This window comes from Corticium candelabrum, chromosome 4 (assembly GCF_963422355.1).
Source record: "Corticium candelabrum chromosome 4, ooCorCand1.1, whole genome shotgun sequence".
Taxonomy (NCBI): Eukaryota; Metazoa; Porifera; class Homoscleromorpha; order Homosclerophorida; family Plakinidae; genus Corticium; species Corticium candelabrum.
In genome coordinates this window covers 3,011,796-3,028,930 of record NC_085088.1, presented here as the reverse complement: position 1 = coordinate 3,028,930, position 17,135 = coordinate 3,011,796, and the positions used below count along the sequence as shown (strand labels likewise).

The 17,135-nt window shown below is 42.4% G+C and overlaps 3 protein-coding genes across 3 annotated transcripts in view; 2 read left to right on the top strand and 1 right to left on the bottom strand.

The window, feature by feature from the left end:
• The window catches only part of LOC134177888 (uncharacterized), a 23,644-nt gene extending 7,515 nt beyond the window's left edge, over positions 1-16,129 (bottom strand). The window contains exons 1-25 of the mRNA XM_062644661.1: positions 16,026-16,129; positions 15,830-15,957; positions 15,387-15,478; positions 15,231-15,321; positions 12,527-12,916; positions 12,108-12,461; positions 11,996-12,048; positions 11,877-11,936; positions 11,476-11,571; positions 9,469-9,510; positions 9,253-9,391; positions 8,841-8,911; positions 8,626-8,760; positions 8,528-8,565; positions 8,169-8,232; positions 7,888-7,947; positions 7,633-7,788; positions 5,813-5,898; positions 5,154-5,257; positions 4,932-5,096; positions 4,824-4,874; positions 4,653-4,749; positions 4,507-4,573; positions 4,329-4,445; positions 4,121-4,258 (exon numbers count right to left, since the gene is read on the bottom strand). Coding sequence (XP_062500645.1) covers positions 4,121-4,258; positions 4,329-4,445; positions 4,507-4,573; positions 4,653-4,749; positions 4,824-4,874; positions 4,932-5,096; positions 5,154-5,257; positions 5,813-5,898; positions 7,633-7,788; positions 7,888-7,947; positions 8,169-8,232; positions 8,528-8,565; positions 8,626-8,760; positions 8,841-8,911; positions 9,253-9,391; positions 9,469-9,510; positions 11,476-11,571; positions 11,877-11,936; positions 11,996-12,048; positions 12,108-12,461; positions 12,527-12,916; positions 15,231-15,321; positions 15,387-15,478; position 15,830 — 2,667 coding nt within the window. The 5' untranslated portion in view covers positions 15,831-15,957; positions 16,026-16,129. The remainder of the gene's footprint in view (positions 1-4,120; positions 4,259-4,328; positions 4,446-4,506; positions 4,574-4,652; positions 4,750-4,823; positions 4,875-4,931; positions 5,097-5,153; positions 5,258-5,812; positions 5,899-7,632; positions 7,789-7,887; positions 7,948-8,168; positions 8,233-8,527; positions 8,566-8,625; positions 8,761-8,840; positions 8,912-9,252; positions 9,392-9,468; positions 9,511-11,475; positions 11,572-11,876; positions 11,937-11,995; positions 12,049-12,107; positions 12,462-12,526; positions 12,917-15,230; positions 15,322-15,386; positions 15,479-15,829; positions 15,958-16,025) is intronic.
• LOC134177891 (uncharacterized) lies at positions 2,279-3,179 on the top strand. The gene has a single exon (XM_062644663.1). The coding sequence runs from the start codon at positions 2,355-2,357 to the stop codon at positions 2,823-2,825; it is 471 nt and encodes a 156-aa protein (XP_062500647.1). The 5' UTR covers positions 2,279-2,354; the 3' UTR covers positions 2,826-3,179.
• Positions 16,126-17,003, top strand: LOC134177893 (LYR motif-containing protein 4-like). Its single transcript, XM_062644665.1, has 3 exons — positions 16,126-16,233; positions 16,552-16,672; positions 16,872-17,003. Exons 1-3 carry the CDS (start codon positions 16,148-16,150, stop codon positions 16,941-16,943), a joined length of 279 nt encoding a protein of 92 aa, XP_062500649.1. The 5' UTR covers positions 16,126-16,147; the 3' UTR covers positions 16,944-17,003.
• The last annotated feature ends 132 nt before the right edge of the window (positions 17,004-17,135 follow it).

The following is a 17,135-nucleotide window of genomic DNA, read 5'->3' as shown; positions in this document are numbered from 1 at the left end:
TTACCAGGTCAGGTCGTCGCCTTTGTTCGGTCTGCGGTTTTTCGTATGCCAGACGGTGGAACTTTTGTCGCCGTTCTCAAGGCCCTGGTCTCCCCCGCTGTGGTGGAACCATGTTGGATCCGGGACAGTCAGTCTGGTTAGATGACGTCACTGTTTGTTCCTCTTCAGCTGCCAATTGTTCGAATTTCACACTTGCTCCACAGCTGCCTCCCTCGCAAGGAGGAGATAATGAGGAGGAGATCGATATACAGACAGGAATGACAGAAATGCCAAGTTTCTATGAGGAACCATCTTTTCAGTCATTTGATGATCCAGTCATGGAGGCTATCCACTCTGCTGTCCACCTGTCTTGTCACAGTTCATCTGAGACAGTCCTTTTCAATACCCTCATGGAGGAAGTTTCTCACTTGCCAACTAAAACTGTCAATCACATCCCACGTTCTGTTCGCCCTTTACTTGGGAAAGTACTTTCTGTTGAGTTCAAACACGCCATTAAAAACGGCATATGGGGGTTTGCACGTCTACATATGTTTGCAAAGGCTGTTCTGCGCTGCCCGCCTAGAGGAGGAAGGAAAAAACGGTATGTGGTGAAGTCAATACTTCAATCTCGTCTTGATCGTTGGCAATCTGGAGACCTTCCCTCTTTGTGGGCTGATGCTAGAGCTGATGCTATCTCTCATATGTCTTCCAGTAGCAAGAAACCATCAATTGCTCAAAACAATGCCAGACGTTCTTTAGCCTTGGCACGAGAAGGTCGTTTCCGAGATGCTATGCGCGTTTTAGGCTCATATGGCTTGGCAGCCTCTGATGATAATGACGCTATACATGAACTACAACAACGCCATCCTTGCCACTCACTCCCTGAATGGAATACAGACATTCCACCAACGATCACTGTCAATCAGGATTCAGTGCTTACTGCCTTACGTGCCTTTCCTAGAGGTTCAAGTCCTGGAGCTTCTCAACTGCAACATCAGCACCTGATTGATGCAATAGATGGAACCACAACTCCTTCCTCAATAGACTGCTTGGATAGTCTTACTCAATTCATTTGTTTCTTGTTATCGGGTCATGCTGATGTTCGCATATCTCCTTGGCTGGTTGGGGCACCTTTGACTGCTCTTCGAAAGAAATCCGGTGGCATACGGCCTATTGCAGTTGGTGAAATTCTGCGACGCCTGGCCAGTAGGCTTTGTTGTATGGCTGTGAAATCTACACTGCCGGAAGTCTTTTTGCCATATGGCCAGGTTGGTGTTGGTGTACCTGGAGGTGTCGAAGCAGCCATTCATGCCCTTTCTGCTCTTCTTGATGAACATGGTGACAACGCTGACTTGTGTTGTCTCAAGATTGATTTTTCAAACGCTTTTAATGAATGCTTTCGCTCCTCTTTCTTGCATCGCCTACACAGAGAATTCCCTGCTCTATTTGGCTGGGCACAATGGTGCTACCATTGTGAAGGCTTCCTCAACTTTGGTGATATTCTAATTCCTTCATCAGGAGGTGTACAACAGGGAGATCCTTTGGGCCCTCTCTTATTCTCTCTTGTCATCATGGAGTTGATGGACAGTATTGGTCCTCTTCCCGACATCAACATGAAGCTTTGGTATCTTGATGACGGTTCGTTCGTTGGTCCCCGCACTGCAGTTGCTACTCTCCTTAATGTTCTTGAAATAAAAGGACCCCTGTTTGGGCTACACCTTAATACGAGCAAATGTGAGGTGTTTTGGCCTTCCGGCGATCAACAGTTTCTTGATTTCCCTCCTGAAGTTCAACGTATCACTGAAGTGGCCGGAGGAGCTGAATTACTGGGTGCACCACTCTGTGGATCAGACGCTTTCTTTGCCATGTCAGTTGCTAAAAGGATTGACAAAATCAGTGACTGTCAAAATCGTTTGTCTGATTTAGATGACCCCCAGGTGGAATTACACCTTCTACGTAGTTGCTTGGGTCTCTGTAAACTCAATCACATCATCCGTACAGTTCCAACAAACAAGATCACCAAGGAGCTGTTGAGATTTGACGTCAATTTACGCCACTGCTTGGAAAGCCTGTCTCGTTCCTCCATTTCTAATGAAGTTTGGTCACAGGCTACCAGGCCCATTCGTCTCGGAGGTCTCGGTCTTCGTGAAGCTAGTCGTTCTGCCCCAGCAGCTTTTTTGGGAAGCTGCAACTCATCTCGTGATTTGACCAGCAGACTTCTACTGTCATGTTCTTTGCCTTTCCATCAGTCAAATGAAACGTCTCACGTTGAGAGAGAGGATCAGGTATCGGAGATAACAATTCCTGGAGAGCTTGACTGTCGTAGCATTCTATCCACACTTCTTCCAGATAATCAAGATCTACAAATTCGTAAAATGACTCAAAAAGAAATACAACGATTACTAGATGTCTCACTCAGTCTTCACATCCAAGACAGTACTCCCAGCATAAGAGATAAGGCTCGTCTGAACGCAATTTCAACCCCACACTCCGGATCATGGCTGCGGGCATTACCCAACACAAATCTCGGCCTCGTCATGTCTCGGGAGGAATTCCTGGTTGCTCTGCGTCTTCGCCTCGGTATTGCTGTTTTCCCCTCTTCTCCACTTCTTGTTCGGTGTCCATGCGGTCAAGTAATTGACAAATTTGGAGACCATGTTCTTGGTTGTGGTTCTGGGCCGCTCCGCTTGAAGCGCCACAATGCTCTATGTGATATTCTGTATCGATATCTGCTAGTGGATAATGCTGGGTCTCGTAGAGAACAGTGTTTCTCCAGCGAAAGTAACGACAGGCCTGGAGACGTCTTCCACCCGGATTTCTTACAAGGAAAAGCTGCTTTTTTTTGACATCTCAGTTAGAAATTCTTTTACCAATCATTTCATCAACAGTTGCTCTACCAAAGCAGGAGCTGCCGCCGAAGCTGGCGAAGTTCAGAAAGACCTTCGCTACGATTCAGACGTCACAAGCGCAGGAGCCAGTTTTTACCCTATGATTGTTGAGACATATGGAACATGGTCCACATACAGCTTGGAGATCATAAAAGTGATTGCAAGGAAAACTTCAGTTTTGAACAAATTACCTGTTAGCAGAATAGTATGTAACATACATGAACAACTAGCAGTACGACTTTGGCAGTATAATGCCAGGATGGTTTTGGACAGGCTACATTTGGTCTGTCATGGAGAGTAAAATAAAATAAATATATATATATATATATATATATAAAAAAAAAAAAAAAAAATATATATATATATATATATATATATATATGTATGTATATGTATATGTATAAACATGGGTATAATTATGGAGCCACCCTGAGCATGTGACTTAGATTTAAAAATTATTGGACTTTCTCAGACACTGCAAGTACATGCATCTACAGCAATAGCTGCACATTTTAGTAAACTAAAACAAGTCATAATGGTGAGGTAATGGCTCTGACTGTGCCATCTACATGCCTGAGATTGGAGGTGATCATGTGTGACCTACATGACTGCTTCTTGCTGTCAGTTCAATCACTTTGAAAGTTAATAATGAAAATCGTTTCTCAAAAACCTTCTAAACAATAAAATGACTTTGTTTATGTCAGAGGAGACTATACGTTTCAGTTTGTGAGTCTGCTCTTGTGAACATGAATGGTTTGGACATGGTAATGTATGGTGGAGGTGGTTAGTCTGGTCATTCTCTAATCGTTTGTTGCTACAGGTTGTCAAAGCGTCCAATCAGAACAATATAAATATCCAAATAGCATGATTTGATGTAGAATCAGCGGGTCAGCAGGTATATTCATAAATCTGCAATTGTTGATTCACATGCCTCAGCTGATACGGGGGGGAGGGGGGCTCCATACTTATGCCCATGTCTGTATATCGGTTACTGTAGTACCTGTATCTGCAGTTTTATCAAATAGCTATTAAATTAAATATTTGTAGAGAGCGCTTTAGCTTTAGACGTTCGATACACATCCAGGAATCAGAATGTAATGCTATCTGGAAACCTTCATCGACACTTCAGTCACCCCTTGTTAGCGCAAGCTAGGCCACACCCCATTAACGCACGTTAGGCCAAACCGGTTAAATTTCGTTAATTCCTAAAGCCCTGCAATGACATCACAAATCAAACGTCACGAGCTCCTCACCGGCAACGATTTCAGCACGCTTGAACAATGTTGGACGAGAAAACGAAACCACTGAGCCATGTCTTTGACACAATACTCCGGAATGAACGAAAACACTCTTTGCTCTTCGGACTGGATTTCTTCTTCACTCAGCTCTGGCTGCAAACAACAAACAAATAACGAAATTGCACCGCAAATTAACAACAAACTAAAGACAGTAGTACTCAACCTTCTTGCATTCATCGAGCTTCATTAACAGCCACGCGGCCTGCGTAACATAGAAGTCACTGCACATTTGCACAAACTCAGGATCAAAGACAGTCGTTCCCCAGCTGACAACAAACAACTGCAGACAAAACAATGCAAACAGCTACACTAGAAATGTAACAAGCTATGATTAAACTCACGACGATACGTTTGTCCCATTCCTCACTTGAGTAACCAAGAGCAGCTTCCTTAGATTTTAACATGTCACTACGATACAGCATCAGACATCTGATGTCACTTAACACAAAGAGATAACGTCATAAACAATACTGTTACAATACTGTACCTCAGCCTGCTCTCAAAGTTAGATATTGCGGATATCAAACCAACGTGTAACGCTCGTTGTGTTATGAAGAAGCACTCGGTAAGAAAATTCGAGCTCTCTACAACATAACATATAATGGAGCACACACATACACACACGCATGCACTCATACACACACGCATGCACACACACCTCCTTTCACAAAAAACCTCATGTGATCCTTTCGTTGCTCTCGATCCAAAGCTACAAAAACAAACTCAAGATGTCGTTAAATCTCTCGTGTATTTAACAGAAACCAACCTTGAACGCATCCCATTGCCATGCACGATTCGTTCTCCAAATCAAGTCGACACGAGTGCGACTTGCAGTACACAGAGCTAATCTTGGCTAGTTTTGGACACGCACGAGATGAAAAAAACGGCTGGCAAAACTTCAGCATCACACCACAGAAATTGATAATCACACCTAAGCAGTTTGTACTTTACCACGCCAAGACATTATCCAAAAAATAAATTCACTGACTGTCATTTGCGTAAGGCTTTTCTGCAACTAGTTGGTCACGTTTAAAGCGTGGTCCAGCTCTGCTTTCGTTCAGAGAAACCATTGCAGCAATCCATGCAATGACACTGTATAAATGAAGAACACAGTATTACAAGACACTGAGTGATACACAGCATGCAAGGTAGGATGTACAGACATAAAGATAAACAAGAGAAGTCTAGGCCTGTAGCACCCATGGTCAGACCGGTTTTCAGAAAGATGAGTTTCGCCAGAGGCACAATGCAATCAACTTCCGGTTTTAGGTACAGATGATTAAATAAGTAATATATAATACTGGTTATTATTGACTAGTATACATGTACTGTACCTTCATACAAAGATATTCAAAACTTACATCATGACATGTAAGATAAATCACTTTGGACTTTCGATACACATCAAGGAATCAGAATAAACATTATCCGGGAACCAGAATGTAACATTATCCGGGAACCTAATTGACTGTGATAATGTAACACACGTTTGATCACTCCTTGTTTACACAAGCTAGGCTACACCCTGTTAGTGCACGTTAGGCCAGACCGGTTTAAATTTCGTTCCTACAGCCCTGGTACTGTACTACTTGGTACATCAAGTGGGTGACTAAAATAGAGAGACTCACATTACACATATGCATTCACCTTTCTTTCATCGGTGTTTTCAGTAATTTCAGTAATGTAGCATGAACTATATCTCGACACTTTCTCAAGCCTTTTCGAACATGATCCTAACAACAAACATTACTACTTACAATACACATATCCAACTCATGCTACCACGTGTCATCAAGACTAAATCGCTAGCTGACAAACTAATACCAATCAAGCAGTTAATTGTCTGATATTGAATTTATTAGTCACGTGATTTTTCTAATGTTCTATATAGTGTATAAGATGAAACATTGGTGAGAATTTATATTGGCGGTTTGAAGAAATTGATGGACAAAGCATAAGGGGCTGTCCATAAATAGTGCTAGTTTTTTCACTCCGTAAACTTTACGTTTGTGGGTGGTGGGTCTCTGAAGGTTTCAAAGTAAAAAATATCGATGACACCTCTTGGTACAGACTCACGTCCAGTTAAGAAACTCCTACTGACAGACACGGTTTACGCATATAGCTAACCACGTGACAACCTCATGTCAAGCACGTGTCGAGAAAATGGCTGTACAGCCGACGTTGTTTGGGACTCTACTTGGCAAGGGACGTTTCTTTAGAGGGTTGGTCGATCCTGATAAAGACACTGGATATTATGCAGTTATTAACGCTTTGGACACTGCATAAATCTAGCAACAGGACTTCCTTTTTTGCAGAAGCACGGCGTAAGTGGACAGTAACTTATTCAAAGGACGAGAGCTCAGCTGCTGCAGAAAGCTGATCGCATACAATCAAGAGAGAAAATGACGACTGGCAGCAGTTGGTTTATGAAGACTGGGAAGGAACGAAGCGAAAACACAGTTGTAGCAGATGCTGAAATCCAAATGAAGTATACTGGTATACGTGTCTTCTATATTTTATGTAGCACAAAGCAGGAGGGTGGGTGTGGGTCTGGGAAACTGTGGAAAATTCACGGAGTAAAAATCCTATCGTTGTTTACAGACAGCCCCTAATGGTGAATTGTACATTACGGCAATTGGACATCATTGTTTGATAACTGATATATGTTTTACCGTAAGTGGTCATCGAGGAGTTTGTGATTGACAGCTGTGTTCGTGGCTCACATTTCCCTAACTTACTGGTCCAACTACTGCCTAGTGATGAAGAACTGCTGTATCAGTGCAAAGAACAGGACCCACGTGAACGTGACAGTCCAGCTTCATCCATAGCCTCATGGCCTCATTCATAGGCACAACAGACAGCAAGCAGAGACTACCTACTATCTTGTGGCCTCATCCGTGTGACGTACCACTACATCGCCATATGATGCCTGATCCACGTGGATGATGATGCATCAACGTATCCCAGTGGCCAAAATAATGGCAGATTGTATATTGGCAATCGCTGAAAAATCTGCCAAAATAAATTCCCCGCCAATATTTCATCTTACACGGTATAATCTATTAATATGCGTGCATCAAAACACACACACACACACACACACACACACACACACACACACACACACACACAGATAGACAGACAAACACATAGACAGACAGACAGACAGACAAACAGACAGACAGACAGACAGACAGACACAGACAAACAGACAGACAGACAGATAGATGACAGACAGGCAGACAGACACAAACAGACAGACAGACAGACAGGCAAGCAAACGAGCGAGTGGTAGACAAGGAAGCAGGTAAGCAAGGAAGCAGGTAAGCAAGGAAGCAGGTAAGCAAGAAAAGTGAAACAAAACACATGAGACACACAATTGCAAAGAGAAATAACCAACCAATGTTATCTACATTATTGCAACACATACAATCAACTATTCTACAAGAGCGTCATCAACAATAAACCTGCATAGTGTTCATGTCTGCAACAGTCGATTTAGGGAAGTTCCGTAACGACAAGACACAATCTGCAGCACTCGGCAACTTCGGACTAACTGCATCAACAAGTGACGAAGCACCCAAAAGATTAGCCCATACACTACTCTTTTCAAAGTACACCCCCTACACAAAAATATATCAACACACATAAATCAACACAACTAACAGTCACAAATCTTGGCAACAATTTGAACCCCAAATTACTAAATACCACTAACTGACCTTATCAGCATCCTTGATTTCTCTCCCCAGCACGTCTCCAATGATGGACAGCACTAAAGGCTACAGACAAAATGAAACAACGTCATATGTTTGTTACATTGTAGCAAAATCCTATGACATTGGTAATAAATAAGTTATTTATTTGGTTACGTGTTACGGAGTAAGCAGAGCAAGTCGTCGAGTCGGTCATATGTATGGTCATATGTCACATGAACAGCCTACTGTACCTTACAGTTTCATGCATCGGGTCACACCCTGAATTTGCTAAATAGAATACTCACCCTTGCAAGGAGATTCTCTAAGGCGGCAAAATAACCTCGGCATTCAAAGAACATCTCATCTAGTCTACAGAAGAAGAAAAAAACAAAAATAATGTAGTTAGTCAAACTTCATATAAACCACCAATTAACAATGGAAGTAAACCCATTTGGTAACACCATGGACACATTAATAGCACTTGCAATTTGAGTGCGTGCGTGCGTGTGTGTGTGTGTGTGTGGGGGGGGGTACATATGTGTCTATGTGCATGCATGCAGGCGTAGTCCGTGATTGACTGCATACCTAACTAGGTATGAGCAAAGACACGTACCAAATACTTAAGATTCTAAAACAGAACAAACTGACACCAATCGGTTTTTACTTGGGTATCGTTCTGATGTTATTAGATGCAGTGCAGATCTATAAATCACAACCATAAATGATAGCAAAACAGCATGTATGCAAGGCAAAAAACCATACCAACTCAACCACCGCTTTTTGTCCTAGAGGAGACTGAACAGCCAAGTTGATAAATGCCTCCAAAAATTCTTCAGAAACAAAAATGTCATCAGGCGGGAAACCACCAATTCGAGACACCAGGGTTGACACAGGTCCCTTAGAAGTAAACAAAAATGCAGAAACACTTAAGAGTATACATACCATTGTGATATGTAAGCGCTATCTACAGTGTGTACCTTAGACTGAAGATGCTGTGCAAACAGAGAAAAGAGGTCATCCTCAATTGGTATCTCACTTATTGCACTCGCTGGAAACACATGACATGTATTTAATTAACACACTAACTGCAGTAGCCTCTGTTGAGTATGCACATGCACTGCCACACAAGCACACATGCACACACGCACGCACACACACACACACACACACACACACACACACGTGCGCACGTGCACACACGCACGCACGCGTGCACACACACAGGCTATGACTACACAAAATGACTAACAATAGAGTAACTACTAACAAATACATAACACAACATACATGCCATCCCTAATTTCCACTGACAGATTTCTTCCCAAATAACCAAAAGTTATCAAACTAGATATCTCGTTCATTGCTCAAATGCATGCGTTGCTTGCTTACTCTGAACAAGTTCTTGCAGTGAATGTTGAACAGACAAGTGGATGACACACATGGAAGTATCAACAACAGCTTTAGTCTTTGATTTTGAGGCTTTCAATTTCGCTCTATTGTAACAGGCTATACAATAACAATAAGGATCCTGTTCACAAGATGCACAAACACAACACACAGTGTGTCAGAAAATATGTAAACGTAAATACGTTGTATGTCGCTCACTTGCTCTCTTGCAAGGCAAGACATAAATATCGTCTGCAATTTCTACAATAACAAACAGAAAATGAGGTGCATAAACGGAAGCTCGTAATTACAACATTTCAACTACAAGCTTAATTAAACTTGTTGTATCCTTGAAGTAAAATGTCTTATAGACCGACTCGGCTGTTGGTTTATCTGTCTGACTGACTGTCCATCCGTCGGTCGCCGTCTCTCTGTCTGTCCGTCTGTCTTTCATATTCATCTTTCTTACAAAAGCTATAATACAAGCTCCCAAGGTACATACCAGTGCAACAATAATCTACTCTACTCTGAAGTCAGTCAGTCAGTCAGTCTGTCTGTCTGTCTGTCTGCCTGCCTGCCTGCCTGCCTGCCTGCCCAACTTTGTTCAATGTGTTCCTGTCCACCTGCCCGTCGTCACCAACTACCTGCCCTCCGTCGCTGCTTTCTGGAGTTGCTGTCGCGGGCAAACCTGCTCATGATGCTTCACACATTGAAATAGTTGAACTTGTAACTTGTTTATGAAGCACTTTCTTTTAATTATTGAAAAATCACGTATTCTAGTGTGTAGAGATGCGGTATCCTAATAAAATAATCTGCCTGCCTGTCTGTTTGTCTGTCTGTCTGTCTGTCAATTAAAAACATTTAGTGTAAACATCAACGCTAATACAGAAAAGGCTATACCACAAACTAAGAGTCCAAAGTGTCTGTCTGTTTATCTGTCTATCTGCCTGTCTATCTGTCTGCCTGCTGTCTGTCCCGGACGTTGGTAGCGTTGTCTTCTACTTTGTATTGTGCGGGAAGACGGTCGTCAGAGGGCCAAGAGAGCAGGAATTTCATGTCGACGTGTGCGGCTTCGGCTGCTACCATCCCAAGGAACATTGTTGCCCGTCGAGGCCCCTTTCTTTGTCATTCATGTCCACGTGTCTTCAATGTCATCTCCTTTGTCGGCGCTTTATCTTCAGTTTCCTTCTTGTGGATTATGTCACTGTCTGCTGTCGGTCAAGGTTGTGCATGCATCTTTTCCTGCTTTCTGAGCTAAGCGTCCGCCTTCGTCTCGCAGCTGGATGGTCTCCTGTCATCATTCCTTTGTCCCATCATCTTCTTGTGGCTTCAGTTGACATCTGCTATCAGTCAGGGTTATGTACACACCTTTTTTCTGCTCTCTGAGATCGGCATCCGCCTTCGTCTCACAGTTGGATTGTCATTTGTCGCCTATTCTTCATCAACTCATTTTCTTGTATCAACGTTTGCTCTAGATGGTTTAGTATTTAATTTTGACATTATCCAAGTCCACTAATGTTTTAAAGTATTTCGCTGTGAAGGACTGGTTCATCATAGAAGTTTAGGATGTGTACATAGAGGATCTGTAACAATAAAATAATCTGTCTGTCTGTCTGTCAATCGTATTTCACTATTGATAAAGAACTTTAACTCTACATACACTCGTAAGTACAGCTAAAACAACTATGCTAGTATCCCACATCGGACAGTCTGCTACAAAGCATAGTGTAAGAAACAACAACAACAACAACTACAACTAATGAATAAATTCTAAATGTCTAGTTCAGTGTCATCCCAGTCTTCTTTCTTTGCCTCAAAGATTGCTCTCAATTTTCATATGATAACATTAGAGTTTAAAGTCGGTCTGTCTATCAAATCGTCATATATTATTAATACATCAAACCTAATACATGTGAAACTAAAGTAACAGCTAATGAACAATAAGGGTCACAACTACAACAATAGATTACACTGTCTAACTACATGTCTGTCTGTCTGTTCCTCTATTAATTCTCACTTAAACATAAGAATTCTGTTGCTGTTAGAAATACACGTGTTGTACACATCCACTGAATTTTGCTCTAAGTGCATTCTCATGCATTTCTATTTGCACCAATTCTACCTACACTAACAATTAACTGAAACAGAACACGTACATGTAAGGCACGTAAGCATGCAAGGTAGTCGTTACGTAAGTAATACAAACAAACTGCTAATAAACCATACTTTCTGCATGTCCTCTGACTCTTTTGGAATACCAGCAAATGACGTGTATACAGTGCGCTGAGATGAACTGTGTTTTGATGGATTACTGACCACAACCTACAACACAGACCACACCAACAAATCACACCATCACACACACACACACACACACACACACACACACACACACACACACACACACACACACACACACACACACACACACACACACACACACACACACACACACACACACACACACACACACACACACACACACACACACACATGCACGTGCGCACACACACGTCTAATCGCATCACCAAATATCCAATCATGACACCATAGATCTCGTAATACAACACAAACCCTCACAACCCACAAATCAGAGTACTACACCACTTAGTATCGTTACACCGTACCACTTTGTAATCCAGCAGATAAGATAACGTCTCCACTAACAACTCTTCCTCATCCACCTCCTATAAGACCATATCTCAAGTAACTACATTAGACACACTGCATCTACATTTCTATACACCTTCTCTAATCCATCATCACTCTCTGACTTGGTCTTGACCTTCGACTTCGAACCTAAACCAAAAATCATACTTGACAACAAGCACCTACATCTCCACAATTTCAGAACCAACCAAACATGAGCTTATGAGATTCATTCAACACTTGAAAGTCGGGTGTAGACGAAGTTGGTAATGGTACTGAGCTCTTGTCTGGAGTCAACATTGATGATTGAGATGATGGTTTCTTCACTACCGATGATGGAGTCACAACTGCTTTACCATTTTCTAATGGTTCAGCCTGTAAAGGACTTCCTGGTTGCTTCTTCAAAGTAGCAGAATTATCTTTGGTTAATTTTGGTGAAGTTTCTAGCTTAGAGTATGAAGCTGGCTCTGAGGCGTGAGCTGATGTAGTTTGTTCTTTACATTCTGTAGGAGATAAAACTTGACCGAAATGAGCCAATCGTCGTTGACGTATCAAATCATTTGCTAAAAAAATTGGTCACTCTTAATTAAATTACATAAATCCACACAAAATGTCACATCTACCACACCTGATGGCTTGGCAGCTGGTTGTTGATGATTAGGTGGTTGTAATCTGCCTCGAGATGATCGAGAATCTTGTCTTTCGGACTGTCCTTTCAATCGACGTTCCTGCTGTTGTTTACTCTCCGTCTGCTTGGCATCTTCCTCACCAATTTTGTCCGCTGGCAATTGTTTACTCTCTTGTCGCTCGTTGTGATCATCACCACCTCCACTCCCAGATCCCGACGATTGTCTCTTTGTCCCACCTAAGGAGTTGGTGTGACTATTCCTTGAACCTTGTGATGTAGATGTGGATTTCTGAGACCCTTGCGCCAAGACTTCTTTTGTATTATTGGCACCATAAGTCACTATGTGGGGCAGCTTCCTGATGTTGGTTGAAGTTTCATTGTAGTTGTTCTCTGTAATGTAGCATTCAAAATAAAGTGTTCACCAGTGTGTGTGTGTGTAGCCTGATTCACAATGCAACATAAAACCAACAAACAAAGAACCATAATGCAATGCCATTCACATTACAACTAAAATGCATATCTGCAAGAGCAGTTCATGCAAAATCCACCCAACAATGTAACATGATTGGTCCCCCCAGCCTCATCATCCCCCCAGCCTCATCATCCCCCCAGCCTCATCATCCCCCCAGCCTCATCCTCCCCCCAGCCTCATCCTCTCCCCCAGCCTCATCCTCTCCCCCAGCCTCATCCTCCCAGACACGTGTAGCGCCGATTCAAAATCGTCCTCTTCGGCCTCAAAGAAACGTGTAGCACCAATTCAAAATCGTCCTCCAAGTGCTTGGCAAGTTGCGTTATGATGAAGACAATGGTGAGTGTGAATGGTCTTGCATTGCATTGTGGCTATTGTGACTAGCTTGCATAAAGAGTAAAAATCAACAGTAAATTGACAGCTAGTGCACGAATACTGTAGTGCTGCCATATGCTGCAAGTAATATGTGCCAGCATACCACAACACACACACACACACACACACACACACACACACACACACACACACACACACACACACACACACACACACACACACAAAATGGAAGCTACTTGCTTAATTGAGAATGCAACTTCACTTCGAGATGACGCTAGACTTCGCTCTCCACAAGGCAAAGGTGCAGGCTCTTGGTTGTCTGCTATTCCAACTTCAGGAAAGCTCGCACTTAAACCCTCCGAATTTTGGTTGACGGCTTACCTGAGACTTGGACTTCCCTTGCTCTTGTGTGATAATATTCAGACGTGTGACTGTGGACGAGCAACTGGTGACTCAAGCGGATATCATCAGATTACATGCAAAACAGGGGTGGTCCTCAGGACTCCTGTATGGTCACATGACTCGATCATGTCTGTGTGGTCAGAGTGTCTAAACGATCTCAAAATTCAACACACACAAAAGCCAAAAGATAGGTATACTACATGTGACAGCTGCCCAGACATTGTTTTTGATACTGGTATTGGTTCCAAAGCAGAGTTAGATATAGCACTTGCTCATCCGTGGAGTTCGGACATATTTCCAATGTCAGCCACTATGGAGGAAGCAGCCGCTGCTAGAAGGGAAGACAGGAAGTTGTCTCGCTATGAGAATGAAAAACATCCTGGTGGGTTGTCTGTGAGGGTGGTTCCACTAGTCTTGGAACATTTTGGAAGATGGGGCAAGAAGGCAGAGACCTAGTTAGATGACTTGTCAAAACGATCAAAGGATGACTTTGGAAAATCAAACAAGGCAGAGTTTAAAGACTATTGGCGTCAAAGAATTGTCATTCAAATTGCAACGTTGCAACGCCAATGTACTTCTGAAAAAAATCAGTAATGCCTTGTCAGGACAGGCCAAGTGCCCAGACTCGTAGATGTTCTATAGAAAAGGTATCACATGATCCCTTTTAACCAATTAGTAGTTAAATATATATTTATTTAGTTGTTAGTTGTTTCCTCTTGCTTTTATTGTCATAGGACAAACGTAGTTAGCCATTTGCTATTGTATCCTAATTTAAATATGACAAATATATGTATTGACAGAGAGACAGACAGACAGAGAGACAGACAGACAGACAGACAGACAGACAGACAGACACAGACACAGACACAGACACAGACACACACACACACACACACACACACACACACACACACACACACACACACACACACACACACACACACACAGAGACCACTTTCAGGGACGTAGCAGCCAGTCCAGTGAAACCAGACCACTTTCAATATTTGCAGTTTCACAAACACACCATTCCCGGCAACTTCCAGAATAGGGCACAGCTGATTAAATAAGTTTTTATTTAATCAATCTGAGACAGCCTCATATCAAGTGCCTGCAGACCTGCAGATCACAACGAATACAGCTCGTAAATCTGTTCATTCTGGTTTTAGAATACCAGATAGTAAGTGGAACCAGATGGTGTTGCTTCTGTCACCTCCCTCTAATGCCTCATCACCCTATGAACTTTTGTTTCCTACAAGATCCTTCTGAGAGTCTAAGAATTAACAGTGTGCTGCATAGTACTCTGCACAGACCAACGCATGGTTTTACACATAGCCGCCTTCTCACTACAACGACGATGACACTCAAGACATCACTACATTACTATGTAATAACACAAGAAAAAATTATCTAGGTGTCTGTCAGTGCATGCGTGTCTGTGTGTCAACGGACCACTTCCAAACTGCCAGCTACAGCACTGCCTTTGTATATCTGTCTTACCAAACACGGCAACTGTAGATGACGGTACTGCAGAGGAAGACGCCAAACATCTACAACCAGTTGCCACCGCTGGCTTCCATATTGGGTAATCCTGACAAAAGTAAAGTATTTCTTTACACTGTCATTATCCACAAAACTTGTCCACAAGTAGCTAACATCAACTACTGAGCAGCACCTCCCAGCACCATGACCACAACTCAGCACCGAACTTGAAAAATCCAACTCGACGTCCAAGCTGACAAGTAACACTAAACAGAGACAAACACCAATTGCAACTACATACTGTAAATTAAAAAACAGCAACTGATTAACGAAACAAAGATTCTACTACTAGTAAATGAAGCTGTGTTCTACTTGGTTCGGAGGTGCATGCATGTGTGTGTGTGTGTGTGTGTGTGTGTGTGTGTGTGTGTGTGTGTGTGTGTGTGTGTGTGTGTGTGTGTGTGTGTGTGTGTGTGTGTGTGTGTGTGACACTAAGATTTGGCTAACTGTCTAAACACATCCGTTATCACCCACCCCATAAATAAGCTATTTCCCTCCAGTCACGTGAACTCCATGCATCATCATGTTACAACAGACACAAAACATTTGTCTCTTACTTTCTTGCGGGAACAAGAGCAATCTCAAGCCGGTGGTTGGCGGTGTAAAATACTTGCACAGAAGCCTGGCCTGACAGCACCTTCAATGTATACCCACAAGTCGTACTAGCGACAATGGCGCAGTTTTTCTAGACAGAAAGTAAAAGTAGCAAAATATTTCTGCAGGCACAAATGGAAATGAAAGAAAACGTCTTACCAGTTTAGTCCCGGGGATGTACTGCCCGAAGATGCAATTGCAATTCTCACCCTTTCCGGGATCATCGACAACACCAGCTTACTCTAGAATTAGTCTGCTTTACGCATGCGTAGATCTAGGCTATGTCAGTTGTGAGTCGATTTCAAGTCCTTAGTCTATACCGGCGTATGCTGAGAGAGAGCCAGAAATTTACCGGTTACAATTACAGGTTAGGTAGGATACAAGACTAGATGCCTAGATTGTATGGCTAGACAGAAATATCTCTAGATTTCTATCTAATAGAACACAAATGTGATTGTGTGTGTGTGTGTGTGTGTGTGTGTGTGTGTGTGTGTGTGTGTGCCCGTGTCTGTGTCTGTGTCTGTGTCTGTGTCTGTGTCTGTGTGTCTGCGTCTGTGTGTCTGTGTCTGTGTCTGTGTCTGTGTGTGTGTGTGTGTGTGTGTGTGTGTGTGTGTGGTGTCTGTGTCTGTGTCTGTGTCTGTGTAAGTAATAGTATCTAATAAAATACAAATTTAATTTGTGATAGAGAGTATGCTCTGAGGAGAATACGTGACGCGTTCAAGGACTCTAAGTCAGTCAACGATACAGAAGTTGTGATTTCTCTTTTGACTAAGGCAGACAAGAGTCTACAACTGCTGCAGAGACAAGTAGGATTTTGGCATTGTCATTCTCTGTAGATTAAAATATATTTATTTGGTAGTATCTGTAGTTATGTGTTTGTTTGTTTGTGTGTATACTCTGTATGTACTTGCACCAGGTTTCTGTGTGACAACAACAACAACAATAACAATAACAGAAACAGATGGTTATGCGTCATAATTGATGGATCCGTTTCTCTTTGCTTAGACTCTGATGGGGAGAATGTACTCACAACCGAAGTTAGTATTGGAGAAGCAACTGACCGATAGCTATCACTAGAGTTACTGCACTAAATAGCATGTGTTGTATACAATGACTGTGTTGGTTAATTAAGATGAGGGTTGGTTTTGAAACATTTGTTTCTTGCATAATGACACACACACCACACGCGCGCGCATGCGCACACACACCACACACACACACCACATAATTTAATCATGTCATACCTCATAGCATGTTACAGATACAAAC